The sequence below is a fragment of the Vipera ursinii genome (genome assembly GCF_947247035.1).
Source record: "Vipera ursinii genome assembly, chromosome: 2".
In the NCBI taxonomy this organism is placed as follows: domain Eukaryota; kingdom Metazoa; phylum Chordata; class Lepidosauria; order Squamata; family Viperidae; genus Vipera; species Vipera ursinii.
In genome coordinates this window covers 243,090,249-243,112,040 of record NC_139513.1, presented here as the reverse complement: position 1 = coordinate 243,112,040, position 21,792 = coordinate 243,090,249, and the positions used below count along the sequence as shown (strand labels likewise).

Here is a 21,792-nt window from a genome sequence, read left to right as displayed (position 1 = left end):
GAAAATGAGGAGCAAGTAAAATTCCAAATTCACTGGTACATCTTTGCATAAACGTGGCAACAAATAACATCACTTTCCAAAGCAGCTTGTCTTATAAGATCACAAGCAAATATATGTCATCCAATTACTGGTACCATTTTTCAATAATCTCTTGCCCAAAAGATTGTTAAATAGTTGGAAGCCGTTTGAAGTCCTCAGAAAAACTTTTCAAAAATTATATAATGGCCATTACTTTTAATACCAGGTCACACAGTTTGCAGAGTCTTCACAATAAGGCAGATATAATATTCAATAGCAATTACTATCATTGTCCTTAGAGGCTGCAGCAGTCCTTGCAGCCATAATAGTCACTTGTTTGTCACAGTATTTTGTTGCATAAAAAGTCATTAGTCTTAAGTTGCTGAGTTAGACTTATTTGTCAGTTGTATCATGGCCATATAGAAACTATTCCAGGCTCAGTTTTAGCCTCAGATTCTCATTTGTAAATCTTCACAAAAGCCTAGTAATAAATATTGAGAACCCATGAAGAAAATGCATTAAATGTGTCATTAGTAAAGCAGTTGCTTGAGATTATGCACAGAGAAACACCCATGCTTCACATGACAGGACAAATTTTCGGGTATATGAAACAACCTGCTAAGCTAACTCAGGATTAAATGCCGTAAATAATGTTCCATGCATGAGGAAAAAAGTAAGTGTTGAAGCTGCAGTCACTCAAAACTTTTTGAAAGCATGATTTGTTGAACAACTTACAAGGACTTATGTTGGATGGGTTTGCATGTTGCATTAAGCCAAAAGTAAAGAAATACATATGTGAATAAGTTCTTTAACATTAAGACTACAGTACTCAGTATTGCAGATTCGAAGAACAAAATATACTTCAGAGCATGCAAGTGAAAGCAAATAAATCCACCAGCAATTCTAACTCTTACCTTTTCCCAGGATCCTGCTATAGCTGTAGTATTCTTGGGAATGACACAGCTGCTTCCAGGATCTCCCAGGAGCCCTACCCTGCCCTTTAGATCACATTTTCTTCTTTGAATCTGAAATGCTGCCCAGCCTTGTTGAATACAGTAGAGACACAATGGCAAACTATAATCGGTAAACCTTTATAATTTTTGTAATATCTGATTTTACAAATTATGGTTTGCTATTGGGAATGTTTGTGGATGCCACTGGTTATCTTGAAATATCTCGATGGGCATATAGGCACAATCCAATCTGACTTGCAAGATTCTCTTATTCTAGTCAATCTTAATAAAAGTAGCTTTAGCCTTTAGCCATAGAGTCGATTTTCTGGTTCGGTTTATGTAGTGGGGTTGACAATACCCCTACCCCTATAGTTTGGCCATCAGGGAGAAGGGACGTAATTGCCCCGTCTTATGCCATCCCATGGGATGTTATCTCTGAATCTTCCAAAGAACAACTGATTTGACATCCTTAATAAAAGTTGGTTCCCTTGACACCCGAAGCCATAAGAGGAAGTAAAAAAGAATAAAAGTTGGTTTACATACAAATCATGCTGAATTGTAACTTCTTCATTTAATTTATGCTAAATATAAGTTGTTTGAAGCATTAGTTAAATAAAATATCATTTGGAATGTTGTGTGATCAGAACCTAATAAACCTTGGCATTTTAGCTTGTAGATCTTTCTATATGATTGTTAAGTATTAATATTCACTTTGGGCATTTCATCAGTATTAGCCTCACAAATTCTATTATTGTATGGTTGATGGAGATGGACTTGTGTCTTCAATGAAGATCTTAATGTAGTCTTCAGATTACGTGCATTAAGTATCATTTGTATAAATTGAAAAGTTTGCTCTAGTGTTCAACAAACCATAGTTAATGTATCACTCTGCCCCCATAAACTGCTCCCCGGAAAGCTGACAAATCAGATTGCTGATAGAGTGAACTGTAAAAACAAACAAATTTTCCCAGTATGTTTTGGAAACTAAATCTTTATGTATTTGAGTTGACTGCTGATCACAAGTCTTGGTTTAGTATGATATACTGGAAATGAAAAAAACAAAGCAATAATGTGTGGCAACTTAGATTTTTAAAAACCCTCTTTTTTGCACTAAAATCCTGGCAAAAATTATGGGTTGATTTTTTTTTTAAAAAAAAAGTGGGCTGATTTTTACAGCAAAGATGGAAGAAACAAGTCCAATTTCTATTGTTTGTAGTTTATGGACCCACACTGCTTGTCAGTCTGTAAACCAATACTTAAAAACTGGTTGCTGTTTTTTCTGCTACTTGGGTTGCAGAGGTTTCACATTCTATCACATACATATCCACACACTGAGCTGAACAGGCAGCCATTTCTGGCAAATAAAAGGGGTGTCTGAAGGTGCTCTTTTTCAGACGGTTCTCAGATGCATTCACCAAGAGGCGGGACTTCGGAGCACCGATGAGCTCTCATTGGTTGGTTTTACAAAACTTTTCCTCTCTTAGTTCCAGCCCCCTTTTCTTCTTTTGAGAAGTTCATTTTGCTGCTACTCAAACAGGCACGTCATCTAAATCTTCAAAGATTTAGGTTGTTATCATGGGTTCCGAAGCAGATGATTCCAAAGAAGGTATGCTTTTTATTTATTTTTTCTCCCAAGGAGGTTTTTTTTTTTAAAAAAAAAAAAGTTGCTTTCCAAAGCTGCTTCTGGCAGCAGATGATGAATAGAGGTTTGTATTTGCTGTAATACTGAACTGTTTAAGGGAGGGGAGAGAAAGCAAAGGAATCTGAAGACAACTGTCTGCATTTTACTGAAAATGCAGCAACTAAGCCCTTGACACCAAGAATGTTCTTTTGTTCCTTACAGAATGACAAGCATACACAAAGTGTATGTTAGAAGTTGTGTGTGCCTATGTGCTCACAGGCAACAATGGCTTGAAAACGGAAAATATACGTTCGTTTGAACACCCTCCGACTTCTGTAAAGGGAAGTTGTGCAATTCAGAGAACTGAAAAATCGTTATTTTAAGAAGAAGCTTTGGAAAAACAGTTTTACTGGTTGATGCATGTTGAATTGAATAACAGTTATGTCTGTGGAAAAGTTTGTCAAAAGGGAAATATCCTTCCTTTCTTTCCATAGTATGATAAGCATGTGGATGATCTGGAAACGTTCCAAGAAAACGGAATATTTACCAGCGTAAATGTGGGTTGGGTTGGGAAATGACTGTCTGATGAGAGAGGACGATTTTTTTCTCCCTGAAAATTTAATTCAATAGCCTACTTAAGTTCAAAAAGAGGATAAATATATGGTACCTCTGAGAATGTGGGCATATTTTAAACAGCTCAAATTTCTTGATTTGCTAAGAAGCCAGATAAGCTGCTGGTATAAACCACACTAATCAGATCGTCAGTTTGATAGTGAGCTAGGGAACTTCAAAATATTGCAGAGAGCTGCTTGCTTCTGACAATCCCACCAATAGTAACATTTTCCACATATATATAAAACGTGAATTAAAAATGTGTTTGTTTCTGATTCAAGCCATTTGGCTGAGCAAAAGTTACTAAATTTAGTGTAACTGGTGGAACAAATTTATTCAAATGCTCCCATATGCTAGTGCTTTCTGTTCAGGGAAGGGAATAACTGAATCTAAATCCAGATAACTGCTAAAGCCTTTTCCTGTAACTGCTTTAGAATCTTTGACAACATTTCTTTTGTGTAACAGATGAGTAAGCAGCATGCATGTCGTGACAAGACAAGGAGTAGGAAGAAAATTTAAAAGTAATCTTAACTTTACCTGCAAATTCAGTTGATTAAATTAGCATAGCTATCTGTATTCAGGAGAATTATAGTCCTATCAGTATTTTTAAGAAACAACTCTTTGTTTATGTTTTTGAAAAACAGCTGAAATTAACACAGGGTCGATAATGAAGAAAAACTAGTGATAACTTTGGCACCAATAAAAATTAAATTCCTGTTATATTTTGTTGTATTTTGTTTTTTTAAAATATGAAACATTAGATTGTGATATTTTAATAAAGGAGGTGAATCTGAAATTACAGTTCAACTCTAAATTAATTTCTAGGGTATTTCCCAGTTGAGTTGCTGTATGGTTTTACACCTCATGGAGAAAATCTATGTGGTCACTAAGACTGACTTGATGGGAAATAAGTATAACCATGTTTTACACCACAAAAAGTTTTGGATATATACTGTATGTGTCTGATGGCAATATTCTGTATGTTCCTCATGGATATCTTTTGAATGATTCTCCTTCCATTGCAAAGCATGCAATGCATTTTATTTGTCTTTAAATTTCACTGGGTTAAAGAAAAGTTATTTCCAAGTAAATTACTTTAGGATTACTGTCTTGAGCAGGTAGTAACAATGGATGGTGGGTAGAGGTATATTTGTAAGGTGACTACCAATCTTCCATTACCCATTACTTGGTATTTTTTTATTTATTTGCCTAAGCCAGTTGGGTTTAGATAATGTTTAGTTAATAGTTGCTGCTGCTCTTAATTGTATTTCAGCTGTATGATTGTTATGTGCATCTGTTTTTTTTAATTTTAATTGTTTCATAATTTACTGGAGAACTCTTGAAATATATGGGATGAGGGCTTTAAAAAACTGAAAGTATCTAATTTAACAAAAATTAGCAGATATATATATATATATATATATATATATATATATATATATATATATATATACATATACATATATGTATATATATGTATATATATATATGTATATATATATGTATATATATATGCTAATCTTGTGTGTATATATATATATATATATATATATATACAAACTTTCTTGCAAAGTGATAAAACTGTAAATATCAAGTTACATTTTATACATTTTTGTGTAAGTTCCAGAAGAATAATACAGTACTCAGATATTAAACTTTTAATGAGTAAAAACAGCAGTGAGTATAACCACAGTGCATAGCCAAAGATGTGTTTTTTCATATTTTCCATTGCATTTTAGTTTATGAAATATTAATAGAACCTTTGTATGGATCAAATGTACAGCCTAAGCAAAATATCATATAATGTACTGTCTTGTCTTTTAGAGATGGAAAATATCCTGATCAGGACATTTGTTTTCTAGTTCATTTTGAACAAATATTTCCCTTTCTTTGGTTGCACTTCTCCTTTGCGCAAAATACCAACCTTACGACATATTTGGGACTGTTCAAAATGAAAGCCTATAACAGGGGTGTCAAACTACCGGCCCATGGGCCGGTTGCATCATACGGAGGCTGCGCCAACCCTAGCTCTGGGAATGCAAAAAAAGTCACAACATCATGACATGTAATGTGATGTGGTGAGTTTGACACCCGTGACCTATAACTATCTCAGCTACTTCCTTCCATTTGAAGTAGCTGAAATAGCAACAGCTTCAGTTCATGGGCCTAATCTGGCCTGCTAGGCCAGCCCTACTTTAGTTTATGACTCCAGCAGCACGAAATGCTTTAGTTATCCTACATTTTGTGATAAAGCAACAACAGTTGTTGGTGGATGGTCAGTTTGAAGAATGATTATGCTCGAACTGTCCTCCACTGCCCCAATTGTGGAAAGCATTGGTCACAAGCTATCTTGCCAAAACACCAAGTGGGATGTAAGTCTGAGAAACGTACATAGAGTTGTAGTATCAGTCTTTGTAATTATTCTGACATGGTGATTTCATTTCTCTAAAACTATCCAATTGTCTGAGCTTCCCCGGAATTATATCTTCTTCATCTTTCTATTTCAGTTATAGAGTTGATATATTTCAAAACCTTTATGTAATATAAGGGTATAATGCTTCTTGTTGATTCTTCTTCCCACCCACCCCCAATCAACTGAAATTAGCCTCAGCATGGAAATTGGGAAGCGTTTTCTGGGTTTTAACAATGACAAAAGAAGCCATTGTCTCCTGGAGGCCACTTACTCTCATTTCCATGCTAAAAACACACCTGGGCCTATCAGGAGATGTCCTTCCACATCCATCCAAAGGTTAGATACAGTTGTTATTCCTCATCCCTCTCACTGCCATTGAAATACACCAAATGTTCTGTCCAGCCATCACATAACTGCCAACACAAGAGTGGGCTTGAAATTTGGTTTGTAGTGATCCGACCTTGACAGCAAAAAGAAATCCCTTGCCAGTCCCAGTCTTTTTCTCAAACAGGTCTCAATGTTAGTAAACTTACCAATGTATTTCAATTTTTTTCTACTATTGTTGGCCAATTAGCAGGTGATTTTAAATAAAACGTCTTCAAATTAAAGTGGCCTAGGTTGCTTTATTGTTGCTGCAAAAACACACTGCCTGCTGTTTTTTACAGCTACAACCTTCTTATGTTTTGATGGAGTTTGCATCACATATTTCTAGTGTATAGAATACAAATTATTTTTGACCTATGGCCTCATAAAGATTGCCTACATACTTTCAAGATAAGTTAAAACTACTTTAAGCACACCTCTACAGGTTAACTCTTAGGTAACATGATAAGGCTTGATGATTATAGCAAATGCAATGTAAAGCAAATATAAATGTTGGAGGTGTGACTATGATATTGGCTTAATTGATTACTTAATCTCTTGCAAATGATACTAATAATCTCTTATATCAAACATGTATTAAAAGTATATATACAGTATAAAACTAGATAGAATTTAATATGAAAATTGATTTATTAAATAGTTTGACAGCTAAGAATAAAGTTAATTGTGAAGAATAACTGTGATTATAGTTGAAGAGTTGAAAAATGTGTTAAGCAGTGGTTAATTTAAAATGGAAGCAAAAGCTTCTGATTTCTTCCATGTAGCAGTGCCAGAAAAGAAAAGCAATAGTGGGGACAAATGATCTTGTAAACTGTCTGGGATCCCTGCTGTATTTACCAACCAGAAATTAGTGTTTGTTGTCAGCATTAGCTGATAGTTTATAAATGTATAGATAAGTACCAAAGCCATGTACTCTTTTCATTACAGTATTTCCAACCTTAAAACTTTCACTTAAGTTAGTCAATAATCCAGAAAATTAAGTCATGTTTATAAGCTGCAAAAAACAGGGTAAGGCTTGGACTCACCAACTGAATCAAAAATGATTTGAATTATCATCTTATATTGGGCCACTGTCTTCTATATAAATGTTCACTAAAAGTGTATGTCTTAATAAAACACTATTCTGCAGGATACTTGAGCCTCAACTTGTAAGAGTTTTACAGCCTCAATAAAATATTTATCACAACTTATCATTTTTATGTTACATGTTTATCTGATAGTCCTTGAAGGTTGTATGTCGTAAACATAGTTCTTGGAGGCTGTATGTTGTAAAGAAGTATTTCAAGAACAAAACACTACAATAAACTACTATATCTTGTTGCTTAACAGTGAAAAAGATGAAGCTCCAGTTCATATTTTTGGAAAATGGCAGAAAGTTGTTTTGTTCCAACATTCAGCTAGAGAAACAATATATAGGAAGTCCTTGTTTAGTGACCACAACTGAAACCAGTAACTCAGTCATTAAGCAAAGCAGTTTGTAAATATAACTGTGACTGTATTTACAATCTTATTTTAACATTCCTTTGTTTTACCTACATGCAAAGGTCATAAATGTGAGGATTAATCATAAAGTTACTTTTCCATCATTGTTGTAACTGAAAACAGTTGCTAAATGAGGCCACGCTGGCACGCTGGCTGAGGAATTCTGGGAGTTGGTCCACAAGTCATAAAAGGGCCAAGTTTGAAGACCCCTGTACTAAATGATGTCTACCTGTATGAGATGAAAGGTCATACTAACCCACATGCAATTTTGGGGCCAAGGGAGATAAATCAAAAGAGGAAGGGCATGTACATAGTTGACTGTGGATTGACTACAATGAAATGAAGCTTAAAATTCTTGTACCTCTTTCTTCCTCCTGGATGATGTAATACACTAAAAGCTACTCTTATTTTGAATGAAAGAAACATTTTCCCCCTGCCTGTTGTTTTAGTGTTGGACTGATATCAAATTCATTTATTGTGACCGTATCTTATACTTATCTAGCATGGCATAGTTATGGTGGTCATGTTTAAAGAATTTGTGGCCCAATTGATTCATTGGAGGCCACAAGCCTATAGAAAAGTGTATTGGAATAATTAATTATATACAGGGAAATCATCATCATCGTCTTCATCATCATCATCATCATCACGCAGACTGATTACAAGGCTAGATATGACCGAGTTGCTAAATTAATCCATTGGACATTGTGTAAAAAATATGACTTGCCTGTGTCCGAAAAGTCGTGGGAACATAGGGTGGAAAAAGTTGTTCAGAATGAGAGGGTGAAGATCTTGTGGGACTTTCAGATACAGACAGATTGCCATTTGGAACACAACACGCCAGATATTGCAGTTGTAGAGAACTGAAGCATACAACTGATTGATATCGCTGTACTAGGAGATGCCAGAGTCGAAGAAAAAGAACTGGAAAAAATTATGAAATATCGCGACCTGGCCATCAAAACTGTGATTATGGATGAAACATGTAACAATGATACCCATTGTCATCCGGGCACTGGGAACTATGTCCAAAAACTACAAAATATATCAAGAAACTGCAGCTTCCTGCAATAACTCCAGCAATGCTACAAAAAACTGCTACTTGGAACATCTTACATTTTAAGGAGGTACCTGGTTGATACCTAGGATGCTGGCAGCAACCCGTGCCAACCATCAGCGTCAGTCAATTTGAATGTTCAGTTGACTGTGGTTCATGTCTTATATAATGATGATGATGATGATGATGATGATGATGATGATGATGGAAGGGACGTTGGAGGTCTTCTAGTCCAACCCCTTGCTCAGGCAGGAATCCCTATACCATTTCAGACAAATGGCTGTCCAGTCTCTTCTTAAAAACTTCCAGTGTTGGAGCAGTCACAACTTCTGGAGGCAGGTTACTGATTAATTGTTCTAACTGTCAGGAAATTTCTCCTTAGTTCCAGGTTGACAGTTGAGGTGCAATTCAGCTAAATAAAAACAGACAAGAGTGAAACTACAAAAAAAGCTGATCGTCTCCGCTAGTGTGAATGTGCCAATGCTTCTTATAGCTATGCTAGCTCAAACCCTTAACCTTTTTCCTACTGTTCTTTCCATTAATATATCCTTAGTGCTTGGCCTTGAAGCTAAGTGATTACTGTATTATGGTTTTCTGTATTTGTCAGCTCTGGCCTTAGAACCACCATGTGTCTACTTAACTTTTAACACTTGGAGAGGACGGCAGGATGTAATATAATGAGAACAATATGTTTAAAAAGATGAAGAAATCTACTGAGTTCTGAGGAAAGCCAGTTGATGTAGTAGTCAAAATGTTGCATCGGGACCAGGGAGCCTTAAATTCAGTAGAGGTTTGCTGATTATGGAATAGTCATTATGTTTGAGCTTATATTCTTTTCAAATACATAAATGAAATAATTGTGTGTGTGTGTTAATTTTGTTCAGAATTCTGTTTATCTTGAGATCAGAAATTTGAGAAAGTGCAGTTATTATTGAATGTAATTGGGACTTGTAAAATCAATTTAATTACTAGTTTAATTTATTCAAATCATTCTGTTCACTTTATGACCTTTTCCTTATTTTTCTATTAGTTCTACAAACACACACACAGAGTAACCAATATGGCCCCTCCCTCTGAAAGATTAAAAATATAGTGTATTTACAGATCACAATTTAAAAGAACTTTCAAAAGGTAAACAGGAAGGAAATAGTTTCACCACTGTTTTGAATAACTGATTGTTCAGATTCCTTATGCAGTAGCAATTAAAAGTAAACATGTTCATGGCATTCTTTATTTATACTACATCAGTTTCAACTAGAATATACATCCAAAGCAGATAAGAACTCTTCCATCTTATATGTGACACAGAAAAAGTACTGTGACACATTAACATCTGCAGATAAATGACGATATACATGTAGTTCTCGACTTAACAGAAGTTCATTTAGTGAATGAACTTATTCAGTTTGGAGGAGATGGATAAATTATATTCAGAACAAATATGGGACTAAAAAGTTCCATTTAGCTTATGAGTAGATTTTAGTGGGATATTGTTATTGGTACGTTGTTTGTAGTTATGTTAAAGGGGAGTTAAAGCACATTATGAATTTGGTTAATTGTATATTATGCATAATTTTTATTTAGAATATGATTATTGTAACTATAATCCTGTATTTAGCTCTGGGAAGTGGGGGGGAAGTGGGTGGGTTTGGAGTGGGAGGGATTTGGGGATATATTGTAAAATTTTGTTTTTGTAAAACTTTAATAAAAAAAAGTTCATTTAGTGACTGTTTGAAGTTACAGTGGTATTGAAAAAAGTGACTTATGACTGTTTTTCACACTTACAACCCTTGCAGCATCCCCATAGTCACATGATCAAAATTCAGACGCCTGGCAACTGATTCGTATTTATGACCGTTGCAGTGTCTGGGGGGGGGGGGTGTCATGTGATCACCTTTTCTGACCGTCTGACAAGCAGAATAAATGGGGAAGCCAGATTCACTTAACAACTATGTTACTAACAACTACAGTGATTCACTTAACTGCCTATAAAGGTTGTAAAATGGGGCAAAATTTGCTTAACAAATTAAGTGCTTAGCAACATAGATTTTGGGCTCAACTGTGGTTATAAGTCGAGGACTACCTGTATATGTGTTTTAAAAGATGTATTCATACTATGTAAATACGTAATTCTGTTAACACTGCCAGCCTTGCTACTAGACTGGAAACTAATCATAACTAATGGTTCCTGATGTATTCACTTTATTAATAGTCCGTGTCTCCCTTCACTTAGCAGAACTAGTTTGTTTCCGAGAAACAAAAACATGTATAGCTACTATCTTGTGACTTATTGTCAGCAGCAATAATTGTAATGTAAACTTTGCAGAGAAACAGCCAAGTGGTAAAAATGAAATTGTATATAAACTAGATATCCAGGTAAGTTCTTCCTCAGTAGGCCATAAATATTCACCTTAATAATAAACTGCAACTGACTTGTTACCATTATGACCAGGCTATATAAGACTAATAAGTTTTCTAGAACACCTTATGTCATATAACAGGACAAGGTGTATATCCTACAATTAAGAATTGCATTATTTGTTCATGTGTTGTATATGTTCAGAAAAGGTACTTGTGAAATAAATTTATATCACATCTGCTGTAGCATATTTAAGAATATGATACATCTTTGACCCATTGGACTTCTGACAAGTAGGTACAAAAATAACTTGGAAAAGGGTTCTATGTCAGGGGTGTCAAACTCAATTTTATTGAGGGCCGCATCAGCATTGCAATTGCCCTCAGGGGGCTGGGTGGGTGTGGCCAGGGTGGGCGTGGCCTACTGGCTGGGCGTGGCTAGAGTGCGTATGGCCTACTGGGTGGGCGTGGCCAGCTCTACATCGTTCGCATCAAGGGTGCCTATGGGGGCCTGGGCAAGAGTGGGACAGATCTGAGGGTCTCTGGCAGAAGGAGGGTCTCTGGGACAGGGCCAAGGCAGAGGGGGCCGTTCCCTCACTGTTTCTAGGATGGCTTTGCGGGCCACATGAAACCACTTTGCGGGCCGGATCCGGCCCCCGGGCCTTGTGTTTGACACGTCTGTTCTATGTGGTCAAAGAGCCTTGCCCTCTTTCAACATATTCTATTTACCTTCCTTATTTTTAAAATAATTTATCTGCACCCTTGAACTGTTTTAAGTTATATGTGCCCTTAGCATCATAATTTTCCAATAGTATCATTTCGTAATAGCATTGTGAGTTCCCCCAAAACTGTTGATACTTCCTTAGTTCATTGTGGATGCTCTTTTGGTGATACTCAGAAAATGGTCTTTTAATAATAATAATAATAATAATAATAATAATAATAATAATAATAATAATAATAATAATAATAATAATAATAATAATAATAATAATAATAATGAGCAGCTTCTATAATAGAACTTCCTTCTTTAGTTTTTCTTGTGTCCAGTTGGTTTTTCTCCATACTTGTGTCACAATTTTCTTTCACAATCTCCTTTGGTTTTCAAGTGGAGAAATAAAGGGGAGACTTCAACAAGAGTTGCCAAAAGAAAAGAATCAAACAGCAAGTCTTGATTTTTCTCTGTATTCTCTTTCTGGTTCTCCCTCCTTTTCCTGAATAAAGATTTATTTCCATAATGTTCTGCTTATGTAGCATTCTCCTTTTTCCCCCATATGTGTTCTGAAGCAATATTATCTGTATTAAAGCTTGAGAAACAGTAAGTGGTATGCAAAGTCTAAACTCCCACTCAATGAATCTGCTAGCAGCTGGATAAAATATTTAGCTTAACCTTCTCAACAATTGCTTGCTGAATTGCTTGTGGTAAATTATTGTCCATGGAAGCAGTTAGGTGAAATAAGAATGAATTAGTTTTTCAGGGTACCAAGATACTTCAAATAACCACAAATCTTCCTATTCTTATGAAACTCTGAACATTTGTGGGATAATTGATTTTTGTGGGGGGTGGGGACGGAGACTGATTTACAAGCAGCAGGCTTAAGCCAGATGAATTATCTTGGGGGGTTGAGTGACATGTCAAATTCTTATAAAACAACCTTAAATTCACGCTTCTTGTTTTGTATTAATAGCCTTTCTCTATGAAGTAATTGGAGAGCTGCTGCCCAACCTGAAAAGATTATGACATTTCAGGCTGTTCCAGTAAAAAAAGAAAACCATTATTTCAATGGCGGTGAGGGAGGAGCCCTTGCAGGGTCGAGCCGAGGAGTTTAGTCGATTTCTGTCGGACAAAATCGCTCGGATCCGGACCGGTCTGGACTCCAACTGGGCAGAGTCTAACGATGAGGATACGGGCAGTCTTGTCGATGTTATCTGGGAAGAGTTCGATCCTGTGACTCCTGAAGAAGTGGACAGGATCATGGGGAAGCTGAGCTCCACCACGTGTTTGTTGGGCCGTGTCCCTCCTGGCTGATTTATGCGGCCCGGGATGGGACACAAGGCTAGCTCCAGGCAGTGATCACTGCCTCTTTGAGTGAGGGTAGCTTTCCCGCCGCCTTGAAGGAGGCGGTGGTGAGACCCCTCCTCAAGAAGCCTGCCTTGGACCCAGCAATATTAAACAACTTTCGTCCAGTCTCCAACCTTCGCTTTCTGGCGAAGGTTGTTGAGAGCGTGGTGGCGCAGCAGCTCCCTTTGTTCTTGGATGAAGCGGATTATCTAGACCCGTACCAATCGGGCTTCAGGCCCGGGTACAGCACGGAGATGGCATTGGTCGCGCTGGTGAATGATCTCTGGCGGGCTCGGGACGGGTTGCTCCTCTGTCCTAGTCCTTTTAGACCTCTCAGCGGCTTTCGATACCATCGAACATGGTATCTTGCTGCGACGTCTCAGGGGGTTGGGAGTGGGAGGCACAGTTTTTCAGTGGTTCTCCTCCTACTTTCTGGGACGTTCACAGTCGGTGTTGGCAGGGGGGCAGAGGTCGACCTTGAGGCCTCTCATTTGTGGAGTCCCTCAGGGATCGGTCCTCTCGCCTCTCCTGTTCAACATCTATATGAAGCCGCTGGGTGAGATCATTCGTGGTTTTGGAGTTGGGTATCATCAGTATGCTGATGATACCCAGCTTTTTATTTCGACCCCAAACCACCCCAGTGATGCTCTCGACGTGATGTCCCATTGCCTGGAGGCGGTACGGGTCTGGATGGGGAGGAACAGGCTTCGGCTCAACCCTGACAAGACTGAGTGGCTGTTCGTGCCGGCATCCCGGGAAATTCCGATTATTCCATCTCTTGCCATGGGGGGTGAGCTATTACCCCCTTAGATAGGGCGCGCAACTTGGGGGTCCTTCTCACAGCTCTCTTTAGAAGAGCATATTGGAGCTGTGACTAGGGGGGCCTTCGCCCAGGTTCGCCTGGTGCGCCAGTTGCGACCCTATCTGGACCGGGATGCCTTGTGTACAGTCACTCATGCGCTCGTGACGTCTCGTCTAGACTACTGTAATGCTCTCTACATGGGGCTGCCCTTGAAGTCCACTCGGAGGCTCCAACTGGTGCAGAATGCAGCCGCGTGAGTTGCGAGTTGTGATGGGGGTTTCCTGATACTCCCATGTTACACCTTTGCTCCGCGAGCTGCATTGGCTGCCGGTTGTCCTCCGGGTGAGATTCAAGGTGTTGGTAATGACTTACAAAGCCCTAGATGGCATGGGTCCGGATTACCTATGGCAACACCTGCGGCTGGCGTCAACTTCCCTCCGTCCAGTGCGCTCTCACAGAGAGGGCCTCCTCAGGGTGCCTCCGATCAAAGAATGTCGATTGGTGACCCCCAGGGGGAGGGCGTTCTCTGTGGGTGCGCCAGACCTGTGGAACCGCTTGCCGGTTGAGCTCCGGATGGCCCCCGACCTTTGCTCCTTCCGGCGCGATCTAAAAACGTATCTTTTTGAGCAATCTGACCTGGTTTGATGGGTTAGGGTTGGGGTTTTAATATGTTTTTAATTACTGTTTTAAACTTGGGCATTACATTTAATCGTTTTTTAACTTTTGAGTTCTGTTTTTATATTTATTGCCCTGTACACCGCCCTGAGTCCTTCGGGAAAAGGGTGGTATAAAAATATAATAAATAAATAAATAAATGAATAAATAAATAAAGACAAACTTGATTGCTGTGGTATGCATTTCTTGGAATGCTTCATCATAAACATATAGTGCTGAAACAGAAGTATAGATATATCCATGGTTTGAGGAGGAGGAATATGGAGTAGCAAAAAGGAAGAAACATAAAAAAGTGCAGTTACTGACAGTATAGCCACTCTCTGTGGAGTTAGGCAATTGTGGCTTGTGGGTTACATCTTTTACAGCTCTAAGATCATGCCAGTAAAATTGTGTAACGAAACCACTAATCTTTTGTTAACATTTTTTTAACTGCTTGTGGCGTTTAAACTTTTTAAAAATTATTTGTGGATAACTGCAATTTCCCACAGCCTCTAAATGGCTTGCAAATAATACAAAAGCAAAATGAAAATGTAACTACATCTCAGAATTAAGAACAATAAATCCTAATGTGCATTAACACAAGCATGACAACAATCATTGCCTACTGCAAGGACCTGCTGCATATTCAAACCCCTGAGGCTTTCCAGAAAAATTGAAGTGTTAAACTTGATGTGTTCAGTCTTTGGCTTTCAGTTTAATTTAATACCTGATTCTGGTTTGCAGAACTGTTGTTATAAGTGTTTGCCACCAAACCTCTAAATATTTGCTATACTAGACACTGTATAATATATGAAGTACAAACATAAAGCCTTGGGATGATTAATGGCTGTCCAGAAGAAAAAGCATGCTGATAGATTTAACCATTTAATTAGGCATTGTATTAACGTCGGCAGGAGGAACGGAGACCTGCCGACGTTTGGGGAGGCGCCCAAACCTCCCCAAACGTCGGCAGGTCTGCGCGGAGGAACGGAGACCTGCCGACGTTTGGGGAGGCGCCCAAACCTCGGCAGGAGGAACGGAGACCTGCCGACGTTTGGGGAGGCGCCCAAACCTCCCCAAACGTCGGCAGGTCTGCGCGGAGGAACGGAGACCTGCCGACATTTGGGGAGGCGCCCAAACCTCCCCAAACGTCGGCAGGAGGAACGGAGACCTGCCGACGTTTGGGGAGGCGCCCAAACCTCCCCAAACGTCGGCAGGTCTCCGTTCCTCCGCGCCCTGCCTGCCTGCTTCTTTCCGCTGCGGAAAGAAGCAGGCAGGCAGGGCGCGGAGGTCCGGAGACCTGCCGACGTTTGGGGAGGTTTGGGGAGGTGCGCGCGCACCTCCCCAAACCTCCCCAAACTTCGGCAGGTCTCCGGACGGCAGCGGCTTGGGAGAGGTGCGCGCGATCCTGGAAGCACCGAAGCCTCGGCCGCGCGCAAGTCCTCAGTAAGCTCCGGGCGGTCACTTACTCTATAGGAACTAGCTATCTTTGAAAACCTATGGAATTTAGGGCAACGGTCTCCAAAAATTGTGGACAATTTTTCCATGGACCTTGGGGAAGGGGGAAGGAGGAGGAACGAGCAATTTGGATTCCACACATGCAGTTTCATTTACCTGGCACTCAACCTCCACCTCTGCAGCTCAGTTCCTAACAGGCCACGGATCAGTACCAGTCTGTGGCCCAGTGGTTGGGGATCCCTGATTTAGATCATATGAATATATGTCTATTTTATTATATATATTTATAATAGATCACAACATTTTCTCTGGTATCTGAGTAGACACTTTGGTGAAAATCTGGCTACAGTATTCTATTATAAACTTGGTGAAAACATTGAGCATTAAAATAAATTGTTTAGACTGTGCTTAATAGCATAGTTTTGTGATGAGCAGTATTAGGACTTCTTATACATATTCCAAGTTTCAGGATTTGATCAGAAGGAGTCTTTCAGATGTAGTTTTAGATGATAGTATTAAGTCTAATGCATCTCAATATCTGCAAAACAGATATATAGAGCTTTGTTCATTTATATTCATGTGATATTACATGTGTAATAAACAAAGTAAAGCTATATTCCTATAGCTCCTTGTAATTAATATACTCTAGCAGTTTTATCGTGTGGAATCAAACTTTCTTTTTGTTTGTACAGGAAATATATGTACATTATAAAAATACTTTAAAATAGTTATTGTACTTTTATTCTTCCTTGTAGTTCTTAAAGTGCTTCAACTGTAACTCACATGAAAATGACTGAAATTTTTGATTTGTATTTGTTTGCTTTCTTCTAGTGGCAACAGATGTCTTTAATTCCAAAAGTTTGGCCATTCAGGCCCAAAAGAAAATTCTGTGCAAAATGGCCTCCAAATCAATAGCAACTGCTCTGATAGATGACACCAGCAGTGATGTGTTGGATGAACTCTACCGAGTTACAAGGGAATACATACAAAACAAAAAGGAAGCTGAGAAGATAATTAAAAATCTTATTAAGACTGTTATCAAATTAGCAGTCCTTCACCGGAATAACCAGTTTAATCAGGAAGAGACTGTACTTATGGAGAAGTTCAAAAAGAAAGTTCACCAGTTGGCTAAAACTGTGGTGAGCTTCTATCAAGTGGACTATACTTTTGACAGGAATTTTTTATCAAAACTGTTGAATGATTGTAGAGATCTACTTCATCAAATAATTCGCCGTCATCTGACTGCAAAATCTCATGGACGTGTCAATCATGTGTTTGATCATTTCTCGGACTGTGAATTTTTGGCTGTCTTATATAACCCATTTGGATCTTACAAGACTCACCTTCAAAGGCTTTGTGATGGTGTCAACAAAATGCTAGATGAAGGCAATATTTAGCTGTATTATTATCAATTGCTCATATAATCAAAGGCTAACTATTGCTGATGGTCTTAGGGAGCCAATGAAAGAATGAAGAAAGGCTAGATAGATAGTGTTGGTGGCAAAGAAGAATTGAATATCAATTGAAAATTCTTCAGCAGATTTATTTATTTATTTGGCATTACCTTTTTTGCTGTTTCAATTTCTTTTTGATAATACCATGCTTTAAAATATGGATTTATAAAGCCATAAAACTACTCAAGGACTACTCAAAATAAATAGGACTGCATAAAATAGGCAGGGATAATAAGATGTCACATTCTAAAAGTGTAAGAATTTTAATAATCTGCTCTTTGCAGATTGTGCCTTTGCATACTGCAGAGAGCTGTGCTACCTATGTTGAATAAAGACTGCACAGATTTAACAAAACCTTTTTAAAATTCATTTAAAACTGCACTATGCATAAATGTTTTAAGTTACATTGTCATAATTATACTATTGAAAAGTGGCTGTTTGGGGTCTAGAGCTTCATTTTTTTAAATGTTCAGGGCTTCCACTAGAAAATAATTTAAGTGGTGTGAATTGCTATCTCCATCACTGTACTATCCCATATTATAATAGAGTCTAAGTTACGTCTTCTAGCTATTCTTGCAATCAGCTTCCCAGTAGAAGGGACTGCATTTCACATAATGTGCTTCTGAGAAGCCCTGAACTAAACCCTATACTTCCGGGGCAATAACACTGGGCTTCTTTTACATGAACCTTTCTTTAATCATCTTTATGGTTTGATTTCTTTATCAGTTCTGGACTAGTTTTGTATTATTTATCAATGTGTATATATTTGACAATCACTGAAAATTTACAGACATCCTCCACATCCTAAGCATGCTTACTAGCGCTATGTCATATATAGTTAAAAGTATAATTGTTTCTGGTTATATTTTGTAGAAAAAATATGCTTTCAGATGACATTGTTCAAGAAAGATGAAACTGGAATATGTGTATCATCCACGTGTACAGGTGGTCCTTAACTCATGGCCCCAGTTGGGATCACAACTTCCATTCCAAACCAAGGCAGTTGCAGAGTGAGGCATACCCAATTTTGTGAACATTTCTGCTATAGTTGTTAAGCAAATCTGGCTTTTCCCAGCTGTTTTGGGTGCTAGCTGGGAACGTCACAAATAACAACCACATGACCCCAAGACACTGCAATTATTGTAAATACATGCTGGTTGCTAAGTGCCCGAATTTAGATCACCTGACCATAGGGATGCTGCGATGGTTGATAAGTGTGAAGACCAGTTGTTAAGTCACTTTTTTCAATGCTATTGTAATTCCCAACGGTGGCTAAACAAATAATTGTAAGTTGAGGATTACCTGTATGTATGTTTCTAGAACAAGGTTAGAGAATGTAGTGATCCTTAGAAAAAAGATATGGGTAGCAAGCTGGATGTGGAAGCTAGGAGTCTGTGAACCAAATTTGTAATATTTGTGAAATTTTGTTTTATTCAGAAACCAATGTATGCGTAATGTAGGTTAAATATATAGCAAATATTGGAAAATATATTGCAGCAGCTTGAATAAATTTGTTTAATCTTTGTACTGTTGAAAAAATGCTGAACCTGTAATGCTTTACACTTTAAGCAAGTGGTTGAAAATTTTACTTTTTTTTGTCAGATTTTTTTTTTACATTTTCTGAGTAAACTGAAGAACATTTGCACTCTTAAGTTTTATGCATGATTTTCTCTGTCATTGCAGACATCAGCAATTTAATAACACCCAGATCAATTTTTAAATTGGCTTTACAATTTTATATTGAGTACTGTAGAATATCCCCCTCCTGCTATGACATTTCCCCCCCCTCTTCTCTTTCTGTACAAGTTATGTGTTTTTAGTTTTGTTAGATAACAATCTGTTACATTGAACTGAGATGGGTATAGTTCCAAACAGAAATGGCCAAGCAAAGATATTCTAGAAATTCAGATGTTAATGAAATGAGTGTAGGAGAGTGCAATATTTTAAGGCCAATGTTTAATGAATAACATTTTAGATGGGCCAAGGACTGCAATGGATAGAGCAGCATTATGTGTGTCTGGGATAGGCAGTTTTCTTTTTTTATTCCTTTCAAAGCAAGTTCCACGTTTCCATTTCTTTTTAATAAAAAAAGAACTGGGTGGTTTTTTTTGCCTCAAAATGCAAGAGTCTATGGGTCATTTTTTTGAGGTTTATGCATTTTATCTCACAAATATATTTGGGTATTTAAGCAAAATCTAAACTAGTAATAATATAATAATGTATATATTATTATTATTATAATGTATATGCTACTAAAACTTTAATGTCTGTAACCTTTAACTGTATGAAACAGCAGCATGTCAACCAAGTTACCACAGATGGGCTAACTTAAAGAATGCCAGGACATAATATACATCATCATTCCTCTACTGTTCTCTTTGTTTCTATCAATTTGATATTTCTCTCTAATTCACTGTTTCTTATCCTCAGCAATTTTAAGATTTCTGCAGATTTCCCCAGCCAACTCCCAATTCTGGCAGCTGAAATCCACCAGTTTTAAAATTGCTGAGGCTAAGAAACACTGGTCTAATTCTTCATTTCATTTCCTTCCCCACCAATGTACCATGGTTATATTTATTTATTAAGAGAACATTTCAGTGCGATATTACACAGGTCCCCAACCTTTCTTGGTTTGAGGCCTAGAAGGAAAGAGAGGGGCAGGCACCTGTATGTACACGTGCACATGCAAATGGGGCTGTGTGCACGTTCTGCAAACGGACCCGTGAGCATGTGCGTGATGCAAATGGGGCCACGAGTGTATGCATAATGGCGACACCCACAACCCTCATGGAAATGTTAGCGCCTGCGCGATCCTCACAGCAACCCTTACAACGATGTGTCCTTGAGACCCTCTCAAGGACGCTATCACCCACGTGACCCTCGGAGCTATGCTACCATGAGTGGCGGCTAAGTGCACACACACATGTGCTCACTGGCCAGCCACACACTGCCCAGTGGCCAACAGGCCACAGGTTGAAGACCCCTGCGATATACAGTATATCAAGTCTTACCATAATTAGATGCATGCAAAATGTTTTGAGATAAAAATATTTTGTGTACAAATTGTACATTTGAATTACTTTGTGCATGCCTTTGCTAATCTTCAGAATAGCACAAGACATTTTATTTTACACTTTAACTACAGTAATCACTCCATTTTATAACCATAAATTTTAAACCAGGATCTCTTATGTTGTTCTTTATTACCAAATGCTCTTGCCCTGAATAAACTCTAAATTGAGTGTATCCAAATTCAGTTGATCTTAATGTGATTATCCTGAGTAAAAACATTCATTCTAGCATGATTTCTTCACTTTTCCCTCGTTAAAGGTATGGCATTTCCACAGAAAGTCTCTTTACCGAACATTTTTTTTCAGTGTCTTGCCTTTAAAGTAGGTTAATTTTTAATTTTTGGTTCTTGTTCCTTGTCTCCTCCTCCCATCAGAATAGTGTGTGAAGTTCAATTCTCTGCATTCATTTTTTTTAAAAAAATGTAATCGATAATCACTTTAAAGGATAACCATTGCTCTACTTTTAGCTGTGTCCCTTCATTTCACGTTTTTGTTAAACATCTTCATCAGTTACATATTAAAGCACAGAAACTTCCTGCCCACGGAGCAAACAAGAAACAATGGTTAACTTAATCCCTGAGATGTTTCACGTGTTAATCTGTTAATCACACTTTTTAATAGGCAAAACGTTGCAACACTGCATATACCTTTAAGCACGCTGTAGTGAGAAAGATATATGTATATTTCTGTTTCCCAATATTTTATGGCACACTGACAATTCTACAGATTAATTCACTCAAGAAAAGCACATGGTATTAATAGAAGGTATTAACATTATGCATTCTTTATTTGAAGAGAAGAAGAAAAAAAGAATTCTTTATAATTTAATTATAAGCAGTCAGGTTCCCTGTGTGTGTGTGTGTGTGTGCGTGCGTGCACACGCGCGCCATAGGACCAGTCTAACAAGAGAAACCAGTATGTTATGCTTGTACCTTAGGCTCATTATGCGCTGCAAGTGCAAAGCTCTGTACTTGCAGCTAAACAAGAGAACAGACCATTCTTAATAAAAAGAAAAGTGAAGTGCTTCTCAAAATATTTGCATTTGCCAAATTGTTTTGAACTATGTCATTGCACAATACTTCTTGCTTGCAATCACATCCAGGCAGAAGGGTTTTTTTAAAAAAAAAACATGTTGATGACAGATGGTCAACTGCATAAGTCTGACAAATCTACAACTTTACTATTTTTGAAGCAAAAAAATAAGAAACTGCAAATTATTCTAGTGTGTCTGTACTAGCTCTGTACTAAATTAGCAACTTGTCACACATTGCAGGAAGTATTATTGCCACAAAAACTCCAAAAAAATATGTTCCAAACAGCTGGAAATTATAAAAGTGTGTGCTTTGAATCAGACTTCTCCATCCTGGTATTCTTCAGATGTATGGTCCTGCTC

General features: G+C 37.9%; 1 protein-coding gene across 2 annotated transcripts in view; it reads left to right on the top strand.

Annotated features, from left to right (window-relative positions):
* Positions 1 to 18,980, top strand: part of TNFAIP8 (TNF alpha induced protein 8) — a 34,230-nt gene extending 15,250 nt beyond the window's left edge. Inside the window, exons 1-2 of one of the 2 annotated variants that reach the window (XM_083356526.1) lie at positions 2,479 to 2,577; positions 16,706 to 18,980. In XM_083356526.1, the coding sequence (XP_083212652.1) occupies positions 2,547 to 2,577; positions 16,706 to 17,271 (597 nt within the window). In that variant the 5' untranslated portion in view covers positions 2,479 to 2,546 and the 3' untranslated portion in view covers positions 17,272 to 18,980. Of the gene's footprint in view, positions 1 to 2,478; positions 2,578 to 16,705 lie in introns of those variants that run through there. The other variant, XM_083356527.1, reaches the window with a different exon arrangement.
* The last annotated feature ends 2,812 nt before the right edge of the window (positions 18,981 to 21,792 follow it).